Source organism: Lucilia cuprina, chromosome 3, assembly GCF_022045245.1.
Source record: "Lucilia cuprina isolate Lc7/37 chromosome 3, ASM2204524v1, whole genome shotgun sequence".
Lineage (NCBI taxonomy): Eukaryota > Metazoa > Arthropoda > Insecta > Diptera > Calliphoridae > Lucilia > Lucilia cuprina.
This window is the reverse complement of record NC_060951.1, coordinates 40,855,308-40,873,497: the sequence shown is the minus strand read 5'-3', so window position 1 is coordinate 40,873,497 and position 18,190 is coordinate 40,855,308. Positions and strand designations below refer to the sequence as shown.

The following is an 18,190-nucleotide window of genomic DNA, read 5'->3' as shown; positions in this document are numbered from 1 at the left end:
ATTTCTTTCTTAGGATTTTTTGGTTGGAAAATTTTGGACAATTTCTTTTTTATATAGAGATTTGAAAAAATATATATATTATTATAAAGAATTTTCCAAATTTAATCTTTTTAAAGACAAATTTCAAAACTTATCATTTTTAGGAAATATTTTACATTTATTTCAAAATTAGAAAGATTTTTGCTTTTCATAGAATTAGAAGAAACTTATTTTTCTTACATTCTTTCAACGTCTCTGCATCCAACCAAATATCCAAAATAAAACAAGCGTTACGAACAAAACACAACCTACAACAAGTTGCAAGAAGTTGTACAGAGACAAGTGCACGACAAGTATAAAAACAAAAGACAACATCAATTTGTTAGCAGTTTGTACCAGAAACTTAAAGCGTGATGACAAAACGGGAAAAAAAATTTAAAATAATATATCAATTATAAAAAAAATAAAACTAAGAAATCCCAACACAGGAAAAAGCCTAAAAAGAAAAAGAAAATTTATAAAGAAAATTATTATCATAATAGTGAATGGCAAAACTTTCTATAGAAAAGGAAAGAAAACAAAGCAAAGCAAAGCGGAAACGGAAGTAAGCGGATTTCCTGATTTAGATATTGGCGGTGTGAAAAAAAACAAAGTGAAAAGAAAATACAAATATTACAAGAATTCCTGTATGAAAATGGGAAGAAGAGAAATATAATAAAATTAAAGATAAAAATTAAAAATAGAAAAATAAATATTTTGCAAACAAATAAAATAAAAAAATAAGAAAAAGTTGTGTAAGAGTGTATAAGTTTTTGAGTGTAGGCAGTGGTGAGATTTCAGCTGGTGTTACGTAGCTACACTGCAACCAAGAAAATACTATTGGAGCCAACAAATTGTCTGAAAAATTATAGGAATATACAGATACAAATGCACAAAGTATTTATATTTATAGTTACACACAAACATAAAGGCACTTGCTTATCCTTAAGCTGTAATATAAAGTATAGTAGTGTTTGCCAATGTATTTAAGTGGAATTTTTTATTGTCTGTCTATGTGTGTGTGTAGCATACATATCCTTCTGCTTATTTCCTTTTATTGTTGTGGATTATTTTCTTGTTGTTGTAAGTACTAGAAGCAGCAGCAGTAGAGTGGCTGGCAAAACTATAATAAACTGTAGTAAAGTATTGCTGTGTAACAGCAGCAAAAACAAAAAAGAAATGCCGGTTGTTTTGTTTCTTTTAGTTTTGTTGTTGCTGTTGCTGTTACCGTTTTTTGTAGTTGTATCTATTGTACTCATATTAAAGTTTACTTTTAGTTGGGTTGGTCCTTTATTATCCTTTTTGTTTGTGATTGTTTTCCCCATTTTAATTCCTTTACATTTTTTCCTAGACATTATTAAGTCAACAAAGGCAAGACAGCTAGTGTTTTTTTTTGGGTAAACACGAACAACAGCATTTATACTAATAACAATAAGCAAAATCGAAAAGCAAACAATATGAAAGTATAAAATAATTTCTCAAATCGAAAACTTTATCAATAAGTTTTGCTTCATTCGTCTCTGTCATGTAGTGCTATTACTCCTGCTACTGCTGCTGTTTGCGTGTATTAATGTAATTGTTTAAAATGCAAGCGAGGAATGATTTCTAATTTCCAGGAATTAATTTTTTTAATAGAAACAATATCAATCCTAATAGTAAACGGAAACTTAACAGTTTCAAGTTAAAACTTAATTGTAATAAGAGGTTGCATTTTAATATTAAAAGATAACTAGGATTGTGATTTTCTAAAGAATCAAAGATACAGAGCTTACCAGATTTAGTAGTTAATTTGAATTTATCTCTCAAAATTTTAAAGATTGTTTTTTATCTGGAAGTTGAATAAATGTTTTCACTTAATCATTAGAATAAGAAAAATGTTCTAACCACAGATCAGTTCTGGTTCAGTTTTAGTTCAGTTCTAGTTCCGTTCTAGTTCAGTTCTTGTTCAGTTCTAGTTCAGTTCTAGTTCAGTTCTAGTTCAGTTCTAGTTCAGTTCTAGTTCAGTTCTAGTTCAGTTCTAGTTCAGTTCTAGTTCAGTTCTAGTTCAGTTCTAGTTCAGTTCTAGTTCAGTTCTAGATATACCAAGTTTCTTCATGTTTCATTATGATTATAGTATGTGAATTAAGTTGTTTCAAGTTGTTCAAAGCCAGGAAATAGTTTCCAGGACAGATTTTTAATATTTGCAGGGTAATTAGTCGGTATTTCTGGTTGTGTCAATAAAGAGAAATGTGAATATCTTTTAAAATTCTTTCTATATCTGAATCTAAAAAAAATTGTTATCTATTTTTCTCGTTTCTTCAATTTATGTTCAAATAACATTATTGTTTAAAGATATCACAATATGTTACAATGTATTCTGTGTGAGCACTTATTTGTAAACACTTATTTAATTAGTAATAGGTAAGCGAACTTGGTAAATGATTGTCTTCAATGTCAAAGATATGGCATTGGTTAAAATATTTTTTTTAAAAATACTAATTAACAACTAGCTTTTTTACATTTTTTTCCTTACTTTTCAATGTATATTTTTGCTGGAGATTTAGTTTCATAATAAGTTTGAACAAAATCTTTAAATAGTTATCACTTGAATTTCGATATATTTTTAAAGTTTCAGAAATATTTTACTTTGGTTTTACTTTAATTATTAACTAGCTCGATATATTTTATAAAGTTTTATCTTATTTCGTCTTTATGCTTTTTTAAATAAGCAATACTTATATAGTTACATGTGTATGTATAGAGTTTTTTTTTAGTAAAAGATAATATCAAAAGTAACTAGTAATATACCTTGCAAATAGCAGCATGTGTTCTCTTCATTTTTTTTTTAGTTCAAGGTTTGTGTGGCAACAAATCAAACCTTACTAATTTACATTTAATTTTTTTACCATTAAACAGTTTCTGTAAGGGGATCTTTAAAATAAGTTCCATGAACTTTCTAAAACCCAGCAAAAAATTTCAAAACATATAAAGAATTAGGATTTTACATAAAATTTCTTAAGTAGAAATAACTGAAGTGTCTACTATAAAAAAAACTGTAGGGTCGACTTTGAATTTAATTTTTTTCATTCTGAAAGAGTTCTGAACTCTCCAATCTATGTATTTGTATCGATACGTCTTGAATACTACATTAAATGAATAATTCTTCAAAGATCTTTCCAATGCCAATGCAACTTATTAATCTTTCCAATTATTCTAAGTTTAAAATTATTTCTTTGCTGGTTTATTATTATTACCATTTTGCGTTCTAGTCACTTTTCAATTATAAATGCAAAACCTATAAGAAATTATAAGAAATTGTCTATACTTATTATAATTATTATTATATATTTTACATTGTTTATTTAAGCCTGAGGAAACTAAACAAGGGTAATTTTCATTAACATTGTTTAATTTAATGGTTTTCATTTTGGTATTATTTCGGTATCATAAGATAAGAAATCTATTTAACTTTAAATAGATAATACACAGTAGCTTTTTGAACTTTTTCAAGAGAAATACTTAACTTTGTCAGAAGCCAAAAATAAAAGTTTCTTGGAAAAAAGTACAAAATTATTAAAAAAAAGAAAATTCAAAATAGGAATTGCCTGTAATGTTTAGCGTTAAGTTAAAGACTAGAAGTTTTTTCCCCACAATTTTGTAGACATTTATCAAAATAAATTAATATGTTTGCGTTTGGAAGGAACAAGGAAACGGCAAAGAAATAAAACGTTTTTTAAACAATATAAGATTTTAAAATTTTTTCTTCAAACTTTTTTTAATTTAAAAAATAATTTAAGATTTTTAAATCAAAGTTTAAAGTAAAAAACATATTAATGACTTGTACTTACTTTCAATTTCAACCTACTTTTCTCTAACTAATAAATACTAATTACTTAACACCTTATTTACAGACGTTCATAGTAAGTACTTACCTAACTCCCAATTTGTAGGGGAGCATGGTAAGTCCACATAGGGAAAAAAGACGTTTTAAAATTATACACGCTTGGTACCAAGCTGAGCCCAAAGCATTCATAATTTTTCAATAACATCTATTGTCAACGTATGTACGGATAGTTTCCAAATCAACTGTAAAAATATAAAAAATATACGAAGTTATCAAATCAGCAAAAAATTATAATGTATTATAAAAGTGACAACACTATGTTGTCAAACAGAACATTACGTTGTTGAAATCACAACAATCCGTTATCGAAATCACATCGATGCATTGCCTAAATGATATAAAGCGTAATCGATGTTACAATAATACGTTGTTGCAATGACAACTTTGCATTGTCAAAATTACAAATGTCAAAATGATAACTGGGTTTTATTTGAATTGTATATACATCCGTTGTCTAAATGGTGACAACGAATTCTAACAATTTTGGTACTTTTTATTGGTTTCTTTCTTAAGTCAATATATAAGATCAACATCTGCAGATGATTTTATTGCAAGGTGATCCGGTTCTTTGTAGGACTGTCGCTTCAAAAGAGCTATAGAACGGCGACAAATGTGATAAACAAATGTTTAACCTATTTTATTGTAGATCTTCTGAAAGACGATTAAAGCAATGATCTAACATGACTTAGCGGAGATGCTTACCACTTGGCTTCATAATTCATTAAACTTATTTGTCCCAATTACATTCAATGTCGTATGATTGTATCGTTTTATGTCATAATTTATATACCCTACACCACTATATTAGGGAGGGTATTATGCGTTCGTATTGATGTTTGTATCACCCATCTAAAGGTATATAAATCGACTCAGAATCACTTTCTGATTCGATCGCTTTCTGTGTCTGTATGTCATAGTCGATCACTCAATGTCCTTCGTCTGTCTGTCTGTCTGTCTGTCTGTCTGTCTGTCCGTTCTTCTATGTATCCATGTCAACCTAGAGCGCATCCTAAAGTTGGCAATTTTAAAGATGAATTGATAAATTTTGCTACATGATCTTCTATTGACCAAACGAATCCTATTATAAATGGTTGAAATCAGTCTATAGAATCATATCCTCTTTAGAGTTTTGAGGCCAATATAATTTTCAATGTTTTTGTATCTCTGTAGAAGTCTACATAACTTAGATTTATTTATATGTATATACTTTAGTGAGGAGAGTATAATGCCTCATTTTCCGAATCGATCACTTTCTGTCTCCGTCTGTCTGTCTGTCTGTCTGTCTGTCTATCCTTTCGTCCATTAGTCCAAGTTAACTTTAGATAACTTTAGTAGATATCCTTCCCTTTTCTAAATACCATGAGTGTTAAAAGTATGTTAAAGATTTTTTGAAATTGTGTCAAAAATATAATAAAAGAAATAAATGAAAAAATAACAACAAAAATATTACTTTAGCAAAACAAAGAAAACAACATAAAAACAAACAATAAAACTAAAATAAACACCATCAACATAAAAAAGGAAACAAAAATAACAAAAAAAAATAATAAAGTCATTAGCAATTTAATAACGAAAAAAAGGAAACAAAAAACGAAAAAAATAACTCAATATGTTTTCATTTTTATAATCAATTCTTAATAAATTGCCAACTAATAAATGTCTCTATATAAATAATAAATAATCCACACAATTTTTTCAGACAATTTTTACTTGGCTGCCTTACGGTTAAGCATACAAATAAATCTTACTAATAATTAATGAAAATTTTTTTAAAATACTAAAATACAGCTGCTAAAAATTGATAACGTAAATTAAATTACAACATAAAATAAATAAGAAAAAAACGTAAAATATTTTACACAAAAATAAATTATTTATTTAATTAGTTAAAGGCGGTGTTGGTATAATTATAAAATAATTTAAAGTGAATGAAGCTTTCGAAGTTAAATTAAACACGACAGCAGGCTGTGTCATAGCAACAACAACAACATTAATAATAATGTAATAAAGCCCTCTATTTAATAACAAATTTAAATAACATCAGTTTAGATAACGACAGCAGCAGCAACAAAAAAACACAACAACAAAAAAATTTAAATAGAAAAAAATTTGTGTTTGCAGAAAAAAAGACAAGACTTTTAAATTAAACCAAACAAGACATAAATTTATCCTTGTGTTGGTAACTGTATCCTCTTCACTGAGTTTGACAGATAGTAAAGAAGAGAGAGAGTGAGTGAGAGTGTGTGTGTATGAGTGCTGCTGGTACTTGTATATTTATAACAAGTAAATGTTGATGTTGTTGTAATTGTAATTGTCCTCCAACAACGTAAGTCTTCAGCTTCCGTGTATCTTTGTATGTGTTAGTTTTATAATGGCATTGTTAGCGGAAAAATTAATCACATCCAGCGGAAATACAACACAATCAACATGGCCACAGCCTTGCCAACAACGACAACGACCACGACAACATCAACTTCTTCCACTTCCTTTAAAACAAAGCGACATCAGCAGCAACAACAAAGACACACATCAAATATCTAAGAATATTGTTATCACTAGCAATAACAAAAAATCCTGTTTTTACTCCAGCCCCATTATGAATTCTTCTTGGCTTTTTGTAGTCTACTTAGTGGCAGCGGTCACCTTATTGCCACTTACCGTAATGGCCAATCGTAAGTTTAAATTTTCATACTTTTTCGTTTGTGGTAGATATTTTTCTTTTTTTTCCTTGCGTTAAAATTACTGTAAATTTTTAATCTTATATTTTCATATTTTATTTTAATATTTATTTAAGTATTTCTAATTTATAACAATGTTTTACATCATATTTTATGCAAGAGCTTAAAGGGGGACATGGAATAATTTTTACAAAAAATAATTACAAAAATATAATTTTTATAAAAGAAAATTTATCGGAATTTTTCTATAAAAAGACAAATTTTCGAAAATTTTCTAAAAATAACATATCTTGAAAATAATTATTATAATAATGAGCCCAAGAGGTTGGGGGTACGGTTGTATGGCGGAATAATTCACCAAATCATTACTAAATTAGCTTCAGATTAGTATTAGATCAGTTTTGTATAAACTCTAAATCTATTTTAGTTTATTTCAGGATTAGTTCTAAATCAGTTTACGATCAGTTAAGGATCATGTCAAAATTAGTCAAAGATCTTTTCTAGATCAGTTCAGGAACATTTCTAGATCATTTAGAAAATTATTAGATCAGATTAAGATCATGCTGAAATAAGTATTAGATCTGTTCTGTATAAACTCTAGATCAAATTTATATCATTTGGGGATCAGTTTATGATCAGTTCAGGAATATTTCTAAATCATTTGGGGAATACTTCTAGATCAGTTCAGGAACATTTCCCGATCAAGTCCTGTTTACTCATCAATTGTAGATTTCAACCTTTTTCTAAAGTGTTTGCCCTGGAAACATAACAAATGTTTGTGCCAAAATTCCTAAAATTATCTCAAAAATTGTGACCTGTAGCGTGCTTTACATGGATGCACAGACGGACGGATATAGCTTGAGCTTAAAGGTGGGTGCAAGACCAATATTTTTGGGTTTTACAAACATCAGTAGTTAGTTAGTTAATTAGTTAGTTATTTAGTAAGTTAGTTAGTTAATTAGTTAGTTATTTAGTTAGTTAGTTAGTTAGTTAGTTATTTGCAACTTACTTCAGATTTAGCTCATTCTTTACAGTTCGTTTTTCTTCTTCGTTTCTTAACCTTTTTGTTAGTATTTCCCTTCAACGGTATTCTTTGAGCTATTTGTTTTGTATGAATTATCACTTTTCACTCTTTCACCAATCTAATTTACGTGTAACACTTAAATTTATTCTTAGCTATTAATTTAAATTTATCAAATTTTTAAGCGCTTTCTTCTTTCCCTTTTCTCCTTCCAAGAGAACACATGTTGTCTGTGCATTTCTTAAATTACCGCAAAGAGTCCATCGTTTAATTTTGACATTATTTTTTCCAACACGTCTAAATGAATACTTTTTAGACTATTACTCTGATGTATTTCCTAAATATTAAAATATAATTTTACACACTTTTCAAGTAAAACAAGGCAAATACACATACATATATTTAGAGTGTGAGTTAATTGCTAGAGTTGGTGTAAAAGTTGAATGAACATCTTGAGTGTTGGCGGTTGTGGATGTAAAAGTTTTTCAAAATGGTTTGATTTTAATGAGTTGCAATTTATAAAAATATGTACTATAAACTTAAAAAAATGGCAAAAATTAACTGTAAATTTCTTTAGCGTTTTATTTATTTTAGGATTTTTTCATTGCGGTTAAAGTCTGAGGTTGCGTATACTTTATTTACATTAAGATGTTTGCATTATTAAGTATACGTACGTGTGGTCATGTTTATTTATGACATTTGACTTAAATTCGAAAAATATTAAGGGGAAAACTTAAATTTTTACCAAAAACTTTATTTGTTTTATTATTTATAATATACATTTTCTATTATGTAAAGTAATTGTTAATTAAATATCTATTACATTAGAAAAGAAATATTAATTTCATTATTATTATTATTACAATTTTTTTATTTATGTAATAAATAATTTATTTACCATTCTAAATAAACAAATATTACAAATGTTAACAATCCATTAGACCAACAATATTTCATATGAGTTACCTACAAATTAATTGATTTTTATTATTAATAATTTATAAAAATAAGGAAAAATATTTACTAGAAATGATAATTAATAATTTCTATTGCTGCTACTAAATAATGTTGTTATTATTAGTAGCAACAATATTTCTTAATTGTAACATGAATTACAATGAATGTGTAAAATACATTATGGACAGTGGTCAAGACATTTATAACTTAATTAAGGAAATTACTTCATATATTCTAAGGGTGTCTAAGGTTTAGACACTGATATACATACATAACTTGTACCATGTTTAACACACTTTTATCGCAGCAAAATTGTCTGTTTTATAACACATACTTAGCAAAACACACATTCATACATATTTTATAAATGTATAAATGTTTAAAGGAAAATTTATGTTTATGTGTGAGTGTGTGTGTGTGTGTCTAAAGGACTAAATGTAATCATAGTTGTCACAAACATTAGCAACTATAAATACACATAGAAATTTATAAAAGTTCAGGGCAAGAAAGCCAAAATAGAAAACATAATGAAATAAGAGCAAAAAGAAAACTCAGCCATTAATAACAACAACGACCATTGAGTTTGGATGACATGAAAGTAATTCTCATCTTTATTTTATTTATTTTTATACTTATTTTATATGTATTTCTCTTTTCTATTTAACGTTACTTGTTTTTCAGTTGTTTGTTATTATGTTTTTTTTTTCTAAGAAGAATATAAATAAAACTTCTCACAAAAACAGATACATACACTTATAAAATGAGTGCTCATTCGTTCATTGAATGTAACAGTAATTAAGAAATAAAATGGATAAAATGACATAGAAAAAAATTATATTACGACAACTACTTCAACTTCCATTACAACTCATATTTGTACAGCTAAAATCATTAAGATTAGAGGGATTAAAGAGATATGGTCACAAAAAGAGCAGAAGATGAGCATACTTCTTGATTACATCCAAGTGAGTCCATTAGCACCAGACGTTCCTGGGATTGATTATTTACTTCGATTTCAAAATCTCGAGTAAAGTGTCAAAAAAACTTTTTATAAAAAAAAAAAATAGTTTTATAGAAATCTTTAGAAAAAAGTTTATTTTTATAGAAAATTTTCGAGAAAATTCCCTTTATTAAAGCAAAATTTAAAAAAAAAATATTTTTTCAATGGAAATTTTTCGAAAATAATTTTTTTTTTTTTTAAAACTTTCTTAAAAAAATTCTGCTTTTTATAGAACATTTTCAAGAAAATTCTCTTTTTTATATATAACTTTCGAGAAAATTCTCTTTTTTATAAAAAATTTTCGAGAAAATTCTCTTTTTTATAGAAAATTTTCGAGAAAATTCTCTTTTTTATAGAAAATTTTCGAGAAAATTCTCTTTTTTATAGAAAATTTTCGAGAAAATTCTCTTTTTTATAGAAAATTTTCGAGAAAATTCTCTTTTTTATAGAAAATTTTCGAGAAAATTCTCTTTTTTATAGAAAATTTTCGAGAACATTCTCTTTTTTATAGAAAATTTTCGAGAAAATTCTCTTTTTTATAGAAAATTTTCGAGAAAATTCTCTTTTTTATAGAAAATTTTCGAGAAAATTCTCTTTTTTATAGAAAATTTTCGAGAAAATTCTCTTTTTTATAGAAAATTTTCGAGAAAATTCTCTTTTTTATAGAAAATTTTCGAGAAAATTCTCTTTTTTATAGAAAATTTTCGAGAAAATTCTCTTTTTATAGAAAATTTTCGAGAAAATTCTCTTTTTATAGAAAATTTCGAGAAAATTCTCTTTTTTATAGAAAATTTTCGAGAAAATTCTCTTTTTTTATAGAAAATTTTCGAGAAAATTCTCTTTTTTTATAGAAAATTTTCGAGAAAATTCTCTTTTTTTTAGAAAATTTTCGAGAAAATTCTCTTTTTTATAGAAAATTTTCGAGAAAATTCTCTTTTTTTATAGAAAATTTTCGAGAAAATTCTCTTTTTTTTTAGAAAATTTTCGAGAAAATTCTCTTTTTTATAGAAAATTTCGAGAAAATTCTCTTTTATAGAAAATTTTCGAGAAAATTCTCTTTTTTATAGAAAATTTTCGAGAAAATTCTCTTTTTTATAGAAAAATTTCGAGAAAATTCTCTTTTTTTATAGAAAATTTTCGAGAAAATTCTCTTTTTTATAGAAAATTTTCGAGAAAATTCTCTTTTTTTATAGAAAATTTTCGAGAAAATTCTCTTTTTTATAGAAAATTTTCGAGAAAATTCTCTTTTTTATAGAAAATTTTCGAGAAAATTCTCTTTTTTATAGAAAATTTTCGATTTCGAGAAAATTCTCTTTTTTTATAGAAAATTTTCGAGAAAATTCTCTTTTTTATAGAAAATTTTCGAGAAAATTCTCTTTTTTATAGAAAAATTTCGAGAAATTCTCTTTTTTATAGAAAATTTTCGAGAAAATTCTCTTTTTTATAGAAAATTTTCGAGAAAATTCTCTTTTTATAGAAAATTTTCGAGAAAATTCTCTTTTTTATAGAAAATTTTCGAGAAAATTCTCTTTTTTTATAGAAAATTTTCGAGAAAATTCTCTTTTTTATAGAAAATTTTCGAGAAAATTCTCTTTTTTATAGAAAATTTTCGAGAAAATTCTCTTTTTTATAGAAAATTTTCGAGAAAATTCTCTTTTTTATAGAAAATTTTCGAGAAAATTCTCTTTTTTATAGAAAATTTTCGAGAAAATTCTCTTTTTTATAGAAAAATTTCGAGAAAATTCTCTTTTTTATAGAAAATTTTCGAGAAAATTCTCTTTTTTATAGAAAATTTTCGAGAAAATTCTCTTTTTTATAGAAAATTTTCGAGAAAATTCTCTTTTTTATAGAAAATTTTCGAGAAAATTCTCTTTTTTATAGAAAATTTTCGAGAAAATTCTCTTTTTTTATAGAAAATTTTCGAGAAAATTCTCTTTTTTATAGAAAATTTTCGAGAAAATTCTCTTTTTTATAGAAAATTTTCGAGAAAATTCTCTTTTTATAGAAAATTTTCGAGAAAATTCTCTTTTTTATAGAAAATTTTTCGAGAAAATTCTCTTTTTTATAGAAAATTTTCGAGAAAATTCTCTTTTTTATAGAAAATTTTCGAGAAAATTCTCTTTTTTTATAGAAAATTTTCGAGAAAATTCTCTTTTTTATAGAAAATTTTCGAGAAAATTCTCTTTTTTATAGAAAATTTCGAGAAAATTCTCTTTTTTATAGAAAATTTTCGAGAAAATTCTCTTTTTTATAGAAAATTTTCGAGAAAATTCTCTTTTTTATAGAAAATTTTCGAGAAAATTCTCTTTTTTATAGAAAATTTTCGAGAAAATTCTCTTTTTTATAGAAAATTTTCGAGAAAATTCTCTTTTTTATAGAAAATTTTGGAGAAAATTCTCTTTTTTATAGAAAATTTTCGAGAAAATTCTCTTTTTTATAGAAAATTTTGGAGAAAATTCTCTTTTTTTAGAAAATTTTCGAGAAAATTCTCTTTTATAGAAAATTTTCGAGAAAATTCTCTTTTTTATAGAAAATTTTCGAGAAAATTCTCTTTTTTATAGAAAATTTTCGAGAAAATTCTCTTTTTTATAGAAAATTTTCGAGAAAATTCTCTTTTTTATAGAAAATTTTCGAGAAAATTCTCTTTTTTTATAGAAAATTTTCGAGAAAATTCTCTTTTTATAGAAAATTTTCGAGAAAATTCTCTTTTTATAGAAAATTTTCGAGAAAATTCTCTTTTTTTATAGAAAATTTTCGAGAAAATTCTCTTTTTATAGAAAATTTTCGAGAAAATTCTCTTTTTTTATAGAAAATTTTCGAGAAAATTCTCTTTTTTATAGAAAATTTTCGTGAAAATTCTCTTTTTTATAGAAAATTTTCGAGAAAATTCTCTTTTTTATAGAAATTTTCGAGAAAATCTCTTTTTTATAGAAAATTTTCGAGAAAATTCTCTTTTTTATAGAAAATTTTCGAGAAAATTCTCTTTTTTTATAGAAAATTTTCGAGAAAATTCTCTTTTTTATAGAAAATTTTCGAGAAAATTCTCTTTTTTATAGAAAATTTTCGAGAAAATTCTCTTTTTTATAGAAAATTTTCGAGAAAATTCTCTTTTTTATAGAAAATTTTCGAGAAAATTCTCTTTTTTATAGAAAATTTTCGAGAAAATTCTCTTTTTTATAGAAAATTTTCGAGAAAATTCTCTTTTTTATAGAAAATTTTCGAGAAAATTCTCTTTTTTATAGAAAATTTTCGAGAAAATTCTCTTTTTATAGAAAATTTGTGAGAAAATTCTCTTTTTATAGAAATATTCTTTTTTTTATAAAAAATTTTCGAGGAAATTCTCTTTTTTATAGAAAATTTTCGAGAAAATTCTCTTTTTTTATAGAAAATTTTCGAGAAAATTCTCTTTTTTTATAGAAAATTTTCGAGAAAATTCTCTTTTTTTATAGAAAATTTTCGAGAAAATTCTCTTTTTTTATAGAAAATTTTCGAGAAAATTCTCTTTTTTTATAGAAAATTTTCGAGAAAATTCTCTTTTTTTATAGAAAATTTTCGAGAAAATTCTCTTTTTTTATAGAAAATTTTCGAGAAAATTCTCTTTTTTTATAGAAAATTTTCGAGAAAATTCTCTTTTTTATAGAAAATTTTCGAGAAAATTCTCTTTTTTTATAGAAAATTTTCGAGAAAATTCTCTTTTTTATAGAAAATTTTCGAGAAAATTCTCTTTTTTATAGAAAATTCTTTTTTATAGAAAATTCTTTTTTTTGTAGAAAATGTTCAAGAAAATTTCTTTTTTATAGACAATTTTCGAGAAAATCTCTTTTTTGTGTAAAAAATTTTAGAGATAATTCTCTTTTTATTTATAGATTTTTTATAGAGAATTTTTGAGAAAATTATATTTTTTTAGAAAATATTCGAAAAAATTTATTTTTTTAAAAATTTTTAGAAAAAATTCTCATTTTTAAATAAATTTTTCAATAAAATATTATAAACAATTTTCAAGAAAAATTCTTTTTTTAATAGAAAATTTTCAAGAAAATCTCTTTTTAATAAATAATTTGTGATACATTTTTTTATCAGAAAATTTTCAAGAAAATTCTTTTTTTTATAGAAAATTTTTGAGAAAAGTCACTTTTTATAGAAAGTTATATTTAGAAACATTTCTCGAAAATATTTTCTTTTATAGAATATATATAAAGAAAAATCTTGTCTTAAAAAAAATGTTCGAAAAATGTCGCTTTTTTTTAGAAAAAGTTTAAAAAGTTCTCTCGTTTATAGAAAACCTTCGAGAAAATTCTCTTTATATAGAAAATTTTAAAGAAAATTTTAAAGAAAATTCTCTTTTATATGCAAAATTTTCAAAATTGTTCATATAAAGTTTTTTTTTAGATTTTCTAAAATGCTCTTTTTATCGAAAATTTTCGAGAAAAGTAAATTTTTTATAGAAAGTTCTCTTGAGGGACATTTCTCAAAAAAAAAAAAAATTATGGAATATATAAAGAAAATTCTCTTTTTTATAGAAAATTTTTAAGAAATTTCGATTTTGTTTAGAAAATGTTTAGAAAATTCTCTCGTTTATAGAAAACCTGCTTGAATAATAAATTTTAAAGAAAATTCTTTTTTTTTATAGAAAATTTTCAAAATTGTTCATGAAAGGTTTTTTTTTAAATTTTCTATGAATTTTTTTTGAAAAAAATTTCGGTTTTAAGAAAATTTTCAATGAAATTTTCTTTATATATCCTTTACAGAAAATGTTTCTCAAACGTTCTTGTTATAGATCATATGCCACAAAAAATTTATTTTTTTATATTTTTACTCTCAACTGTCTTCCCAGTAATATCCCATTGCTATTAGTTTTGAATTGTAAAGAAACAACTTTATATCCATAACTTAATTACACTCACGTGGTGCTTTAACAAAGTACAAAAAAATATATAAAAATAAAATTAGTATGAATATATGAATGCTTGTCAGTTTATGGCAGTGTGGTGGTAAAGTAACGTTATTTTTTATTATTTAACATATGCTACCATAAACTCACAGACAACTTAAAAAAAAGTTTCAAAAAACACACACGTATACTTACCAATTCATACACAAATTACTCTCATACATAAAAACAACTAATGATATTTAACCTCAAGAATGTCATTTACTATTTATTTTTGTAGTACTGGCAAGAGGCATGAGAGGAATCCTCTTTACTAAATGTATTAATTTTATTTATCAAGTTGTTTTCTTTACCATAAAAAGAAAACAGAGAAATAAAGAAGTTTTATGCAGGTTATACCCTTCATCCTCTTCTACTGTATTATGCTTAATCCTGAGACATTTTTTCTTTGTAGTAATTAAGCAATATTTAAATAAATGTCAGTATAAGGATGAATGAACATCTATTTTATTGTGGATGTGTTTCTTTGTGTTGGAATGTTTTCTTTTTTTTGTATGTTGTGCAATTTGTTAAATTCTTAAGCCAATTTAGTCTTAATTTCTGGCTACTAATCAAAAAATGTTTTTTTCTCATTTCATTTCATTTATTTTTTTTGTTTTTGGTTTGTGGGTTTATTCTTGTTGCTGACATTTCAAGGCTTTTTCTAAGAGTGAAGGAGAAGTTTATAAATTTTAATTTCAAATACAGATATAAACGAACTACTAGACAATAATTAAATAGACATTTTGCAGCACTTTAAAATTGTTGTTATTTTATCTTGTTTATTATACTAAAATTGTTATATTTATTACATGTTGGCGTGATTTTGAAAATTATTTTTTTTTTTTTATTTTTACTACCAAGCTAAATATTGGCTTTGTAGTGATATTAAAGAAATAATTTTATTTATGTTATGATATAATTTTTTTTTTTGTTTCTTTGTGAACTTTTTTTGCAAATAGAATTTGGAATTTTTCTTAATAGAAAATCTTTGCAAAAATTTCATTTATAAGAAAATTTTGTTTAATTATATTTAAAAATGTAATTTTACAAATAATTTTCCTTTTTTGTTTGAAGAAAATCTTCGATAAAATTTTCCGTAAATAATTTTTTTTTATAGACAATTTTCAATAAATTTTACTTTTTTAAAGATAATTTTTGATAAATTATCCTTTTTTAAAGAAAATTGTGTACAAATTTTCCCTTGTTTATAGAAAATTTTGTTTTTTGAAAATTTTCGACAAAACATTCTTTTCGATACAATTGTTATAAAAAATTTTCAATAAAATTTTCGAAAAATTTTCCTTTTTTATAAAAAAAATTCTATAATTTTTTCTCTTTTAAAGAAATTTTCGATTTTTCATTTCTATAAAAAAATTTCTTTTTTAAAAGAAATTTTTCTATAAATTTTCCTTTTTTAAAAGAAAACTTTGGATAAAATTTGCTTTTTCATAAAAAATATTGAATAAAGTTTTTTCTCATAGAAAAATTTTTAATAAAGTCTATGGAAAATTTTCGAAACAATTTTCTTTTTTATAGAAAATTTTGGATTAAATTTTCGTTTGTATATATCCTTGATACAATTTTCTTTTTTATAGAAAATTTTCGATAAAATTTTTTATTTTATAAAATGTTTTTGATAAAATTTACTTTTAAATAAAACATTTTCGAAAAAAAAATATTCTTTTTCGAAGAAAATTTTTAATCAATTTTCTTCTTTTAATAGAAAATTTTCAAAAGATTTTCATTTATTAATGTAAAATATTCATAGAATTTTGGATAAAATTTTCTTTTTCATAGAAAATGTTTAATAAAGTTTTCTTTTTCATAGAAAATTGTTAAAAAAGTTTCTAGAACATTTTCGATAAAATCTTCTTTTTTTATAGAAACTTTTGGATAAAGTATTCTTTTATATACACCTTCGATACAATTTTCTTTTCTATAGAAAATTTTCGATAAAATTTAATGTAGAGATTTTTCGATAAAATTATCTTCTTTTAATAGAAAATTTTCAAAAGATTTTCATCTATTAATATAAAATATTCATTAATTTTTAATAGTTTGTAAAATTTTTGACAGATTTTCTTTTTTTTTAGAAAATTTCCAATAAAATTTTCTTTTTCTAGAAAATGTGCATAAATTTTACCTTCATAGAAAATGTTTGTAAAAACTTTGTCATAAATCAATCATTTTTTCTCCAAATGATATTACTCATCTATTTTTCTCCAGTCATTCCACCTACTTGCCTTTTTATTTTTGCATTTCTATAAACACTCTGCTGTTTGAAATCACAAAGTCTCTAGAGGTTGCACAATTTATTATCTAATCTTGCCCTGTCATTTTAGTTTACTCCTGTTATTTTTATTTACATAATCAATAATAAGTTTTCAATAGTTTTGCTTATTTTCTTGCCCACGTCATTCTTCTTAGTCGACACTTTTATCCACTTGATGATGTTGTTTAGTGATGGAATTGGATTTTTTTTCTTCTACTCACCATTAAGTTTTCTCAAGAGTAAAGTTTTGAGTTTGTATTTTTTTTATTTATTGTTGTCGGTAATAAGATGTTAAATGTTAATCACACCTGGTTAAATAAGAAATAAGTAAGAAAATTCTTACAAGTGCAGGGTTAAAGTTTAAACAGAAGAAAAGCAAGTTAATAAAAGATGAATAAAAAGGCAACAGGTATTATAAATCAATCAATTAAGTTTTCCTGCAATTTATTCCAGGAAATAACTAAACTAAAAATTGTTCAACAAATTTTTAAAAAATTTTTTATGAATACTAAAAATCACAAATTTAGAAATTACTTTGAAATTTGCTTTTCGAAGAAAAAAAACATTTTATCAAAACGTTTATAAATTTAAAATTTTTATTAAATTCCTAACATTAAATTTGATTACAAATATCAAAAAGAGTGCTAAAAGCTTTTACGCTTTTTAAACTAAACATTTAAATGTATATGAAAATATAAAACGAACACCTGTACGTATGAGTATTTATTAATATTTAATGTAATGCTTATACGCCCCGTTGTTTGTTTCTCGTTTTTATTTTGCGAGACAATATTAAATATTTTATTTTCATTTTGAATGTATATGTAATTTCATGTTCAATATTTGTTATTACTATATATAACATTTTCTGTCATGTTCTTTTTGCATACTTCACTTTTAACATGTTCATAATGGAAACAAAAAGTGAGAAAAGGAAAAAATATTAACTTTTTACAACTAACAATTTATTTATTTATATCTACTTGTTATGTATGAGATTTTCTTTCGCTCTGATTTATTTTTCTTGTCTTTCTGTTATAGGAATTGTTTATTGTTGTTATTGGTATTTATTTTTTCCATGCTTTATCTCTTATTAATTTTTTATTATTTGTTACAATAATGATAGAGTTTAAGAGATATAGGCATTTACAATGAGTAAAGTTTTATATCAAGTAGGATATACTGTCGTTTTAAGATTCTATTACAAGGTCGATTGAATAATCATTCTGTTTTCTCGGTTTCACAACTATGAAATAGAGTTTTGGATCATATAATAATTTAATTATAGACTTGACTCGACTATTGATTCTGTTCTTAAATAAACAGAACAGGAACAGAACTAGAACAGAACTAGAACAGAACTAGAACAGAACTAGAACAGAACTAGAACAGAACTAGAACAGAACTAGAACAGAACTAGAACAGAAC

At 24.1% G+C, this 18,190-nt stretch overlaps 1 protein-coding gene across 1 annotated transcript in view; it reads left to right on the top strand.

Annotated features, from left to right (window-relative positions):
- Positions 1-381: 381 nt before the first annotated feature.
- Positions 382-18,190, top strand: part of LOC111684501 (tyramine beta-hydroxylase) — a 51,297-nt gene continuing 33,488 nt past the window's right edge. Inside the window, exons 1-2 of the mRNA XM_046947081.1 lie at positions 382-807; positions 5,690-6,573. Of these exons, the coding sequence (XP_046803037.1) occupies positions 6,273-6,573 (301 nt within the window). The 5' untranslated portion in view covers positions 382-807; positions 5,690-6,272. The remainder of the gene's footprint in view (positions 808-5,689; positions 6,574-18,190) is intronic.